The 11,675-nt window shown below is 50.8% G+C and overlaps 5 protein-coding genes across 5 annotated transcripts; 3 read left to right on the top strand and 2 right to left on the bottom strand.

The window, feature by feature from the left end:
* The first annotated feature begins 965 nt into the window (after window positions 1–965).
* BO70DRAFT_3702 (uncharacterized protein) lies at window positions 966–1,498 on the top strand. The gene has a single exon (XM_025544723.1). It carries the CDS (start codon window positions 1,058–1,060, stop codon window positions 1,445–1,447), a length of 390 nt encoding a protein of 129 aa, XP_025403871.1. The 5' UTR covers window positions 966–1,057; the 3' UTR covers window positions 1,448–1,498.
* Window positions 1,499–5,150: 3,652 nt separating this feature from the next.
* BO70DRAFT_3712 (elongation of very long chain fatty acids protein) lies at window positions 5,151–6,492 on the bottom strand. The gene is made up of 3 exons (XM_025544786.1): window positions 5,989–6,492; window positions 5,646–5,928; window positions 5,151–5,593 (listed from the first exon to the last, which is right to left on the bottom strand). Exons 1-3 carry the CDS (start codon window positions 6,391–6,393, stop codon window positions 5,268–5,270), a joined length of 1,014 nt encoding a protein of 337 aa, XP_025403872.1. The 5' UTR covers window positions 6,394–6,492; the 3' UTR covers window positions 5,151–5,267.
* BO70DRAFT_3719 (uncharacterized protein) lies at window positions 6,420–6,945 on the top strand. Its single transcript, XM_025544824.1, has one exon. The coding sequence runs from the start codon at window positions 6,503–6,505 to the stop codon at window positions 6,833–6,835; it is 333 nt and encodes a 110-aa protein (XP_025403873.1). The 5' UTR covers window positions 6,420–6,502; the 3' UTR covers window positions 6,836–6,945.
* Window positions 6,946–8,108: 1,163 nt separating this feature from the next.
* BO70DRAFT_3722 (cytochrome c oxidase subunit VI) lies at window positions 8,109–9,254 on the top strand. The gene is made up of 4 exons (XM_025544837.1): window positions 8,109–8,430; window positions 8,601–8,646; window positions 8,771–8,888; window positions 8,989–9,254. The coding sequence occupies exons 1-4, from the start codon at window positions 8,237–8,239 to the stop codon at window positions 9,105–9,107; spliced, it is 477 nt and encodes a 158-aa protein (XP_025403874.1). The 5' UTR covers window positions 8,109–8,236; the 3' UTR covers window positions 9,108–9,254.
* Window positions 9,255–9,869: 615 nt separating this feature from the next.
* On the bottom strand, window positions 9,870–11,666 carry BO70DRAFT_327065 (glycosyltransferase family 15 protein; the record flags this gene model as incomplete). The annotated part of the gene is made up of 4 exons (XM_025540683.1): window positions 9,870–10,419; window positions 10,480–11,098; window positions 11,156–11,419; window positions 11,507–11,666. The coding sequence occupies 4 exons, from the start codon at window positions 11,664–11,666 to the stop codon at window positions 10,263–10,265; spliced, it is 1,200 nt and encodes a 399-aa protein (XP_025403875.1). The 3' UTR covers window positions 9,870–10,262.
* Window positions 11,667–11,675: the final 9 nt, after the last annotated feature.

Here is an 11,675-nt window from a genome sequence, read left to right on the forward strand (position 1 = left end):
GCGATCTACCGAAGTAGATTAAGCTTTAATCTATTTCATACACGAGATATGATAGCAATATTTTGCAAACGCGGTCTTGATCCCAACAACAACGACAGCAGCAGCAGCAACAGCAGCAACAACAACAAACAGCAGTTCATGAGCGTGATCCGCAATCAGTCGCAATCACGAACTGCTGACAGGGTCTATCCTCATCCATCCAGTGCCGTCGCTAATTTAATTTGTTTTTAAGTTCTTATCCGGATTTTCGGGAAGACTATCCATCTATCTACGCGAGGGGAAGGGAGGGAAGTAAGTAGTAAGTCCAAGTACTACCTAAGGCAGGTACCTCCCTGGTATGAGCTATGAACTATGAACCATAATGAGACATGAACCATTCTTTCAATCACCTCGTTCCGGACATCCGGCACTAAGAGACAGGTTGGCCCGATCGCTTCTTTGTTTCAATGACAAATCTTAGACAGGGTCTGACTCGACTCGACTCAAGAAGTGGAGGTATCGGTATCGGTAGGTATCTGTCATGACTTGATGTTAGACGAGGATGGGATCACGCGATCCCGAGAGATCATCTCCGGGGTTCTTTTTACTCTTCTCTTTTACGCTGGGTATGTAGCCGAGGCGTCGCTGTTACAGATTGGCCTGGTACCGACTATCATTTACCCAGCAATGTTGGGTTGGTTGGTTGGTTGTTGGTTAGTTGGGCGGCCATCCATTATTGAATAGGGGAAGAGGAAGGGGAAGGGAAGGGAGTGCGTCAATCCCCCGCATTCAACGAACCCCGGTGATTAGCTGTCCTCCATAGTCTTCTACAAAGCGAATATCCCATTGTCTTCATTCTATTCGTCTACCTTACCCCCATCGCACGCACTTATCCCTATCTGGCTGGGGTATATAAGACTCTCTCCCTCCTCCTCCTTCTCCACCACCACCACTACCGTCTGCAGACCCCCTCTTCCTACTATACACAACAATCTTGCTACCTGGTCCAACTTCCAGAAGACCCGCAGATACAAACCTCCAAGCCTCCACGTCCAGTATATATCATCCGACGTCATGAATGATAGGCTCCAATAATAATAACGGCTGTATTATACCTCTCTCTGATCCCGACAGATCTCAACTCCCGAAAGACGACTTCCTCTTCTCTTCTTGCCCACCACCCACCACGGGCCGGCCCCCACAACATTCCATCCAATTTACTACTACTACTACTACTACTATAGTAGATCGGAGAATGCTATCTTTTTGGGCAAATGCTGATAGGAGAGAGGAAGGCTATGCATTGATCATGTTCAGAACTCAGACTTCGGGGGGTGGTTTGATTGCGATACCCCATGATTTTAAATGGGTTATGGGTTGGTTCCGGGTATACTCCCCCCTCCTTGGATGGGGGATGATAATGATGATGATCCTCCGCGGAGAAACGTCTTCAAGTCTGAAGAAATGAACATCTACCTTTAATAATTCATATCAAGCACGGTCTTCAACCCCCCTTTACCAAGGATGTTAGTCACCCTGAAAAATGCAAAAGCGAAGCGCCAGTGGCGGCATGAATCAATATTCCACCGCGTCGATCACAACGTCTCCTTGTCCTAAGAAAGCATGGCTGATGCACAGGCCATGGCTATACTATACTATACTATATACCGGTTGTTCATCTCCGCTCCCATTCAATTCCATCCCATTCGCTCCACAGTACAGTGGATCTCTACTCTAATATACCGCGAGCGCGCCTGATTGCCATTCACTGGTTCATTACAATGTCGTCATCGGAAAAACTGCTCTAGCTTAACAAAATGACCACAGCCAAAGGGGAGTTTAATCTGGCAGTTCCGACATCAGTGGCAATCTCAGTCAGTCGGCAGTAGTACGGCCTGGTATGCAACGAAGGCAAAACCAACATCCTATCTCTCAACTATCTAACCCATGTCGGACCGGTCACGGAGGAAAAGATGCTCGGGAACCGTGTCAAACTAACTACGCAGCGTCGACCAGATGGGATTACACATTCTTCCTGTATCGTGATGGAAGAAGTAAGTCGCGCGTCTTATATGTACCGGTTTTGCACTTCATGCTGTCGAAATTCATTCGGAAAAAAAAAAAAAGAAAGAAAGAAGGGAAACAACGGCAGCATTGCTCTGTCATATGCCGCGCACTCTCAGCTGTGCGTGAACCACCTCTAGCTCTCCTTGAATGGATGGTACCGCGGAGTAAAGGAACGCTTCCTGCCTGGTCCTTCTATCTGGCGAGAAGGGCAGCGTCCTTGTCATGTCAGAGCACTCAGCGGGATTCGACATAGTCAGTATGAAGACTACTACCAAATGCCGTCGACGGTGGGTGGCTTCCCGTGGACGTGGACGTGGAAGGGAAGGGGGATGATTGCTGAACCATTGACAAGCGCATCTGGATTACCATCGGTCCCCATGTCTACACTCGGTGCGAGGGAACTGGAGGGAGAGACAACTAGTTCCCCGACAATACCTAATCCCTGAAAGCGGCCCCGAGGGAATTCACGCATACCAGTATAGTGCGTTGCTATGTGCTAAGCACCCTCGCTTCCGATATGTGGTGTTTAACGCCATGATACGGGAACACGCAGGTCGATGAGCAGGATTATATGCGCGCCAGCAGCAATCCGATCTTATAGTCGAGGAGTTGCAAGCGGCGTTCGATGACCCGTCTCGGGTTACCTGGATACACCCTGTATAGCAAGATAATTGGGCCATTAGAGTACTGGAAATACTACGTTCCTCGAGGGGTGGGCGACGAACACGGCGTCTAAGGACGATTCGGATCTCGAGCAAAACATTGGCCAGGCAATGACAGGAACTTTTGAATCACGGGGCGAAGAGTTCTCTCCAAGTGAAGGGGTGTCAATGGTGGCACGCCTGTGATATTGGGCGTGGGCTTGAGGATATACCGAAGTGTTTCGGACTCGAGTCATGCCATCTGTCGCCGACACCATCACCATACAACACCAAGGTCATCTCTGTTGCTCGTGGCCATGACAATGGATGATAACCGGGTAACTCTGTAGGACATCCACATATTCATCCATCCACCCAGGTCAACCATGTAAATCAAACCAACCTCTGATGGATCATGGGCCTCACTGCGAGCAACGATGTGAGTCTTCCTTGAAATGCCCCAGAAACAATACTGAACACGTTCAGACACGTCCAGAGTATGCGAGCCCGAATGATGCAACACGAACATCAGCAACTTTTGCAGAGGGCCATCGAGTGTGGACTCGAAGAAGCTCGAGATCACGACATGATGCGAACGTCAGGACGAAACGTTTACGAAAGGCGCATCTGTAGCATCCTTGAGAAGCATACGGATGTACTCACCAAACAGAGAGCGACTCACGTTTCTCGGAATATTCCTGGTAGGTGGAGGGAGTCGGGTGCCTTGTGAGTCAGGCTGAAAGCGTGAAGTGAGTGAGATCAAGGGAAATTCACCTGGGAAATGCCCGGGCGTGCTCTGCCAGCGGCTGACACGTCCCAGTATTCTACACAGTATTTACCTATCTTAGAAGACATTTTTTGCTTTACCTTAGACCCGATCCTATGGAACTTTAACATTATCTCTTCCTAATTCCCTTAACCTTTTTTCTCCACTCCATAGTTCCCAAGATACCTAGTTCCCCTCAAAGACAAAAAAAAAAGAAAAAAAAAAGAGACATCTATCAAGAAACCAATTACCCTGAAGCTGTCTCATACACACTACTCTCAGTATTTTTGACGCCAATATAATGCGGACTACAGACCGCAGACTGCGCACAAAGCCCAACTTTCCTCTTCCTTTTTCTCGTCCAACTGAATCTATGACGCAGACGCAGACGCAGACACACACACAACGACCCAGATCTGGCACGAGACAAAAAGCATCCCCATGACTTGAATCCAGGTGTCTTTGGTAACCAACCACGCATGGACCATCGATCCACTCCCTGATAAACTGACTGACGATCGACGATCTTCAGCTATCAGAAACAGGGCTTGAAAACAAGATATAAAAAGAAAGACACAATAACCACCCCTGAGAGAAATACAATCTGGACCAGAAGAGCTAACAGCACAGAACACTGTAAACTATCCAAGAAAAAAAAAAGAAAGAAACAAAACGAAACGAAAGTCAGAAACGTTGATCGAATTTTCATGAATACACCTATTCATTATTCAGATCTTTCTCGGCTCGGGATAACCTCAAGGAGCAAGCAACAACGCAACTCCGATCCTCTCAGTCACAATACAACACAAGTCAGAGAGAGTCAGAGTGCTTCCGATTGAACCATTAAATCATTCATTCCCTCGATCTCAAATCTCAATCAGATCTGTGAGTGATCTTGTCAATTGTCTGATCGAACTTGTTACTTGATCGCAATACGGTCCAGGCATATATAAAGGCCGCCGGCTTCCCCCCGCCCCCAAAACAAAGGAAAAAAAAAAAAAAAAAAAAAAAAAAACTATATTGGCCAAAGTGTCTGGACCTCTCTCTACCTACCAGAATGTTTCTCTTCTACGATTAGCCATATGGTCAATTTTCTCGTGTTTGTTGATATGTGTATCGGCGACTGTCGTGCTGCACATGACTGGCAACATGGATCGGTTTGTTGATGCGATTTATTGATATATTACCGAGTCCAGTCTTGTTACTTTATTCTGTCTGGTACTGGCGAGGACGTAGATAGAAGTGCAAGTCGGATCATTAGCATTGAGGATAGAAAAAGGTCCGAAAGCAATCAATTATGTACAGATAAAGATCAAGGAGTCAAAACACATAACCATGATTACATTTACGTTGACCGACCGTCTATAATACTTCACGGGGAAAAGTATCGCTCGTCGAAAGGTCCGCGCATAGCAGCGCATCAACGACGGCACGAAGAAGTAAAAACATAGAATACAGCCTGGAAGCAGCCAGTGCAAGTCTCTTCTTGCCTGGCACATCCTCAGGGAGAAATTCACCCGCTCCAACATACCCTCGCTGGGATTGGCTTTGCACCCTCCTGCAAAGCGGCGGCGCCACATGCATAAGCTGGTCGCGAAGCAAGGCGACCAGGTCGTCAATATCGTTCATTAAATAGTTATAAAGATTTTTGATGTCGGATTAAAGCATCGAGGTCAGAATCCAAATGCGCTGTGCGGTTGCGGTATTATCGCCGGTCCATGTATTCGCCAAAACACGAGTGGTGAGGCGAGCAGCGGACGGAGAATAAGTTGGTCAAAAGTGGGTTGCAGAATAGAAGAGTTTTACCGCAAGACTTAAGCCTTACGAGAGCGGGTAGTAGGGCCGTTGGAGCGGCCGGTGGACACGGCAGCGCCGTTCGACTTGTTGCTCTTGTCTCCCGCGACCTCGAACTTGGCCATGTCGATAACAGCCTGCTTGCCGGTGTTGCGACGGGGGCGGCCAGTCTTGGCAGCCTTCTTGTAGGTGACGATGTAGAAGGAGATGAAGAGGAAGAGGTAAGAGGTGATGACGGCCATTCCGGAGAAGGCGGCGAATTCCTCTCCGGCACAGCTGCCCATGTTGGGAGCCCAAGGGAAGTAGGTCGAGGTGAAGTAGGTGTACGAAGCGAAGTAGACAAAGCCTGCTTTCTGTTAGCCGATGCCCCCGTGGGAAAAGCAGTCGCGTTTACTCACCAAGATCAATGACGAACTGGATGATCTGGAGGCGAGTGATCCACTCCTTCCACCAGATGCGAATGCCACGGGCGCTCTGGAAGTAGTACCAGTACATAACAACGTGGACCAGAAGGTTGATATCAATGACCACCCACGAGACGGCGGTCGAGCCGATAAGCTGAGTGTAGCAGAGAAGAGCGGTAGCGCCATGGTGGTAGGTGTGGAGGAAGGTCAACGGCTTCTTCTTGAGGAAGAGGAAAACGGTGTCAAGGAGTTCGAGGTACTTGGTGAGGTAGTTGAGCTATTCCGGGTCAGCATGCTGGCTCCGAGCAGACGATTTCTACCCAATTGCATTACTCACGTAGTACAGAACGACCAGGGGCGACGTCCATCCACCGTCGTGGTTGCAAATAGAGAAGAAGATACCGTGTCTCCAGATAGTAGGAAGAAGCTGCTCGATGAAGAGGGCCAAGAGGGTTCCGCTGATCAGGGTCAGGTAGAGGTTGTGGATCATGAACAGGGTGTTGAGCTTGAAAGCGGGTCTGTTCCTCATGAACTCGCGACCTCCGAAGATGATCACATAGTAGGCAACAAGCGCGATGGCCGTCTCATTCAGAGTGGACATGGGCGTCACGCCTCTCTCGAAGTGGAATTCGCTGGTGGGATAGCCCACCACGGTTTCGAACGCCTTGTCGAAGATGGGCCATAGGTGAATGCCAAACGGCCGATCGATCGTCGGACGGGGGAGATTTTGCAGGAATTCCATGTTGAGCGATCAAGAGATACCAGGTTAAAGCAATGGATTCTTCCGACGGAACAATGCACGCGAAGACACCGAAACCCTCCTTTTCTTAGCTTGCTCAAGGGTCGCGGGAATGCTGACCGAGAACAGCGGAGGAGTGGGTAGGGGGGGAAGGGAGAAGAAGACAAAAGAGGTCCAAATGAAGGAAAGAAGAAGAAGGAGATGGAGAGACTGGAGGGAAGCGTGGAGAGAGAGGGAGGGGAGGGGAGGGGAGGAGAGGAGGGAAGAAGAAGTAGAAGTAGAAGAAGCAGAAGCAGAAGGAAGCCGGTGGCCAGTTCGCAATGGAGGAAGGGAAGGAGGATCAATCCGCGTGTCTTTTTTTTGGGGCCTCCGGCACGCCCGCAGCGGCCGAAAGCGGACTAGCGCAGCCTCGGCCAGTGGGAAAAAAAGGGGGCGTCCGCTTTAGGGCCCGGCGATCATGTGCCATCCCCGTCTCCGGGTTTGTCACGACAGTCAGGCACCTAATTTCATGCTGGGCGCGTTTCCCTGGATTCGGACGACCTGGACGTCCTGGATAATCTAAATGGCCCTGGACGTCCTGTATGGCTGAGTGATTTCCCGCAGATCGTTGGAGCTGAACCGCACGTTGGCAGTGGCACGCTTGACTCGATGATGGCTATGGCTCGATGGCTCGGATCTGGGAACTGGCCGCTAATAGCCGGAAAGTGACTGGTCAGTCGTCATCTCATCTCATCTATTACGGAGTCCATGGGGAAGACCAAAGACCACAGACCACAGACCACAGGCCACCACATTCCTACTTTCACATGCCTCACTGGCCTGGCCTCAGCTCTCTCTGGATAGATAGTAGGTATTCTAGTGGCATGATGTCAATCAAAATCAGTACCGGCTACTTAAAACGTCAACGGTTCATATTGTTTCAATTCGGGTACGCGAAAGCAGGCGGGGAAGTGATGGAAGTACGGAGTAGATAGTAGTACCAGCAGTCAACCGTGAGCCCAGATCGGTCCAGGGTTCCGATCTGTGCGAACATACGACGTTTCAGATTTACAGGGTCCTACGTTTAATGTGAGGCTCCTCCAGGTATTCTAGTATTATCCTCGAGGCTTCGAGAACACCATTGCATGACTAGCGGCGGGATTGTGTTGTTTCAGAAGCAGAAATCTCATGACGAATCTGTCAGGGACTTTGACGAGAGTCCGATGTATCTGGAGCCGGAATGAATGGCGGCAATTAAACTGAGGGGATGCTTCAAAATTGAGACTAGGAGGGTTAAAATGATCGCCAACCAGGGTGCAAGTCAACAGCAGCCAAAAGTCAAAAAGGGCGGCAGGATCTGGAACGCGGACCACCTGCAGGCTCATTGCAGCAATGCAATAATATCCAGGTCCCTGGATCCAGCCAGCTATTACCAGGAGTTTGTTCGAAACGAAACACCTTGGATTTCACGGCTGCAGTGTATGATCCATGATCTCGCAGCGGACCAATCAACGGGCGCAGTTTGCGCAAGTGCGCCTCCTCCAATCAAAGGCGGCAGATAGAAATGACGACCGGAACGGACGGCGGATGACAGCATGGCGGCCTGACGGCCTGATGGAGGTCTTTGATGCCTGAGGCCGGACGGACTCGGGCGCGGGCGGGAAGAAAGCCGCAAAGGAAAGGCAGGCGATTATCAATGACGGGCTGACCTGTTGCCCGCCTGAGGCACCCACAACCTCACACCACCCGCAAAATCCTAGCGCAGCCGGCTACACCTCTGACTTCGACCTCGTCAACACCTCGCCCGTCCGCTCTCCCCTCACCCACGTCCACTCGTCCACCTCCACAACCCACCCCCTCCCTCGCCATGTCGCCGATTTCCGTCTTCCGCGTCGCCACCCGCGCCGTCCGCCCTTCCGGCTTCCTCAGAGCGACCCAATTCCCCCGGGCCCGCGTCCAGGCCCCCGTGGCTCTGTCCATCGGCCGTCCCAGCTTCAGCACCTCCGCGAAGCGCTTCTCCGGCCACCACGAGGATGAGACATACGAGGAATTCTCTGCCAGGTATGCCACTCACGATCGGTGAAGCCATTGGGCGCCGAGACCACACCCACACTGCCCCCGGTTCCGGTCGAAGGGGATTCAGATTCACACCGTGCCCGAGCGATCCTTCCTGATGCCACCACCCACCATCCAATTGCGGATGACATCCGGACTGACCAAGCTGTCAATAGATTTGAGAAGGAATTCGATGGTGTCCAGGATGTTTTCGAGCTCCAGGTAAGCCGTGCGCCCATCTCGCACGTCCCAGCTCCTTTATCAATCACCCCCCCGTAATCAGCAACGCTGCCATTGGCAGATCACCTATCAGGCAATATACTGACCAAGTCACCCTTCACAATAGCGCAACCTGAACAACTGCTTCGCCTACGATCTCGTTCCCTCCGTTGAGGTCCTCACCGCCGCCCTGAAGGCTGCTCGTCGCGTCAACGACTTCCCCACCGCTGTCCGCGTCTTCGAGGGTGCGTTATCTCATCTCCGTCCTTGTCCCTGATTTGATCACCACCATCCCATTTTCCCTCCAAGACAAGCCAGACCTAACACCCCCTCTTCCATACACAGGTATCAAGGCCAAGGTCGAGACCCAGGAGCAGTACAAGCAATACCTCGAGGCCCTTGAGGGTCTTCGTCAGGAGCTGGGTGTCGCTCTCCGGGAAGAGCTCTACCCCCAGGAGGAGTAAACAGCACACACACCCTTGTCCGGAAATTATATCTCGTCATGTTTCTTCCCCCCCGCCGCGTCAATTGAGATAGGAAAGCTGTATACATACTCTAGAAGTGCAGTTGGAATGAAGTCGCTGGTCCCTTTTTTTTCCCAGTTATCTCTCGGTGGTGTTTGATTATCCATCCCATCCCATCTGATACCGACTTCCTGGCCGTTGGGGGGTTGGTTAAATGGAGGTGGCACCGCGTGCTTTTGCTATACCAGTGCTACTTATAAATTTTGTGTGTGAGCATTTGTCTGTATTTCTGTATTATTGGTCATAGTGCGGAAAATAAGACGGCGTCGTTCTAGTATAATTTGCTACGGGATATACGGGGTTGGTGGGTGCTACTACTGGTGTTAATTCTGGTGGCTGTGGAATGGACTGCGCAGTTTCTACTATGTAGGATGATACTATATAAAACAACACCGTGACGATGACACGACACCCTTGCGAGGTGGTAGGTCGTAATCTAATAACCAGGGAGGTCAGGAAATAAAGGCGGTAATGAGACCAATACTAGAGGGACCTCTCCAAATTAATGTATTTGAGTATCTTTTGATGATGCATCAACAGCGTGAAGCACAGGGAATAATGATATAGGTACAAATCAAGGCCGCTCCAGCGATCCTGTCTCAAGGTAGATAGATAACAACAGCGAAGACTAGATAGATAGGAGGGCGACGACGGAAGTATGAGGGAAACAAAAAGGGAAAAAAAAAAAAAAAAACCAAAGGACAACCAACAATCTCCCTTTGAAACGCCGCCGAGATTTTTTCTGATATGGATTTTGAGGATGACTCTGGTCATGAATGAAGAATGATACTGTATGTATGTATGTAACGAGAATGAAACAAGGCCGTGACGATCGCGCGCACACCGAGACCCGCATATACCACCTACAATGCCAAAATGACACGTAGGTAATCTCTAGTACCGGGATGGAGGGAAGCATGTCCCTGGCGCCAAGCACGAGAGTATAATGTTTATGATAGGATTGGGCCAGGAGGAAACGATACCTGTTCGTTTCATCTGACGGGGGAAGGTTTCAATGGCCATGTTTAGAAATGCGCGCCGTGATTTATGCACAACTGGTTTGATGTATGATGCAGAGGTAATGGCTTGGCACGTTTAGTGCGTTCCGACGTGGTGGAAGTAGCTGGGGCGACAATCCTCCTTCGCCAGCCAGGATTCACCACCGTACATCTTGCCGGGTGTGCAGCCGGAGCACTTGGGGGAGTTGGGGCAGTTGTAGTAAGGGATGTGGTTGTATCCGATATCGCGGAACCTAGAGAAAGGGACATGGTAAGAATAAATTCTCTCTTAACGCTCGGAGCAGCCGACTCACCAGTGGACCTTGGACGCATCCGCGAAAAGACCGATACCGATCGAGTGAACAGGAGCATCACCCCATCTCTCGTAGTAGAAGCCACCCGCGCGGTCCAAATGATCGAAGTAAGCAGAGTACTGCTCGCCTCTGAAGAACTCCATGTCTCCAATCTCAAAGTTGGACCAGAAGTGGCAGGTCGAGTACCCGTTTCCACCGGCAGTGTGCTCGGGGCGGAGTTGATCGTCGGTCAACCAACCCATCATGTTGTTCTCAGAAAGGTAGGAGGGGTTCGCGGCAAGGAACTTCTTGGTCTCGGGCCAGAGAGACGGGATACTCTCGGGGGCGTCGAAGAGGTTGATCGTGAATCCGTAGGTGATGTTGTAGTCCGCCACGTAGCGGAAGACATCGTAGTCAACGTCACAGAAGAACTTGACCTTGGGCTCGACGCGCCAGTAGTAGCGAATATCCTTGAGAGCGGGATGCTTGTAGAACATGCCACTGTTCCAGCGGCACATCTGGTGATAGGAGACCTTGTCGCTGTACTGGATCTTCTTCTCCTTGAGGATCTGCGCCGATTCCTGGAAGAGGTCCCAGTTGATCCATTCGGGGACTTCCCAGTGCTCCTTGGGCACTTGCTCTGGAAACGGATGTCAGAAAGCCATAGCCATCGCAACTTGAGGTCGGGTTTATATACCGAAGTAGCACTTCGCCTTGGTCACCTCCTGGGTCCGTTTCTTGAACTCCTCCGTGAACGGCTGGTCGTTGAAGAAGATCCAGGGATAGTTGAATTTGCTGTTCCAGGTGCGCTCGAGGTCACGCATGGTCGGGATCAGTTCGTGCAGCTCTTCATTGCGCACCAGAGAGATGAGGGCTGCGTTGGCACGAGGGGAGTTGGTGCTCTCGGGGGAATAGTCGCCGTCCGTCACACGCCATAATTTGCCCGAAGGTTCTCCGGTTGCTGGTGGAAGCAAAGCGATCAAGTTAGCCCACAGGGATTCGATTTAAGCATAGATAAGGGAAGGAACTAGCGTTGGTGGGGGCGTACGGTCTTTGAGGGGATCTGTCGTGATGCCCTCATACGGCTGCGCAGCGTATGGCCCCTTACTAATGGAGAAGGATGGGGACTTGTTCATCTGGAAGATGAGAAAGAGGATAAGGATGATGCACGAGGCACCAAGCATGCGAATGGGCCTTGCGACAGCCATCTTGCCTGT

This window comes from Aspergillus heteromorphus (assembly GCF_003184545.1).
Source record: "Aspergillus heteromorphus CBS 117.55 chromosome Unknown BO70scaffold_1, whole genome shotgun sequence".
NCBI lineage: Eukaryota > Fungi > Ascomycota > Eurotiomycetes > Eurotiales > Aspergillaceae > Aspergillus > Aspergillus heteromorphus.

Excerpts from the sequence above, each read along its gene's own strand:
- BO70DRAFT_3712 (XM_025544786.1), bottom strand. The coding sequence starts at position 6,393 with ATGGAATTCCTGCAAAATCTCCCCCGTCCGACGATCGATCGGCCGTTT. Across the intron at positions 5,929-5,988 it reads CCCTGGTCGTTCTGTACTAC|CTCAACTACCTCACCAAGTA; the intron begins GTGAGTAATGCA and ends GACCCGGAATAG. Across the intron at positions 5,594-5,645 it reads CCAGTTCGTCATTGATCTTG|GCTTTGTCTACTTCGCTTCG; the intron begins GTGAGTAAACGC and ends AACAGAAAGCAG.
- BO70DRAFT_3719 (XM_025544824.1), top strand. The coding sequence starts at position 6,503 with ATGCTGACCGAGAACAGCGGAGGAGTGGGTAGGGGGGGAAGGGAGAAG.
- BO70DRAFT_3702 (XM_025544723.1), top strand. The coding sequence starts at position 1,058 with ATGATAGGCTCCAATAATAATAACGGCTGTATTATACCTCTCTCTGAT.
- BO70DRAFT_3722 (XM_025544837.1), top strand. The coding sequence starts at position 8,237 with ATGTCGCCGATTTCCGTCTTCCGCGTCGCCACCCGCGCCGTCCGCCCT. Across the intron at positions 8,431-8,600 it reads TACGAGGAATTCTCTGCCAG|ATTTGAGAAGGAATTCGATG; the intron begins GTATGCCACTCA and ends AGCTGTCAATAG. Across the intron at positions 8,647-8,770 it reads AGGATGTTTTCGAGCTCCAG|CGCAACCTGAACAACTGCTT; the intron begins GTAAGCCGTGCG and ends CCTTCACAATAG.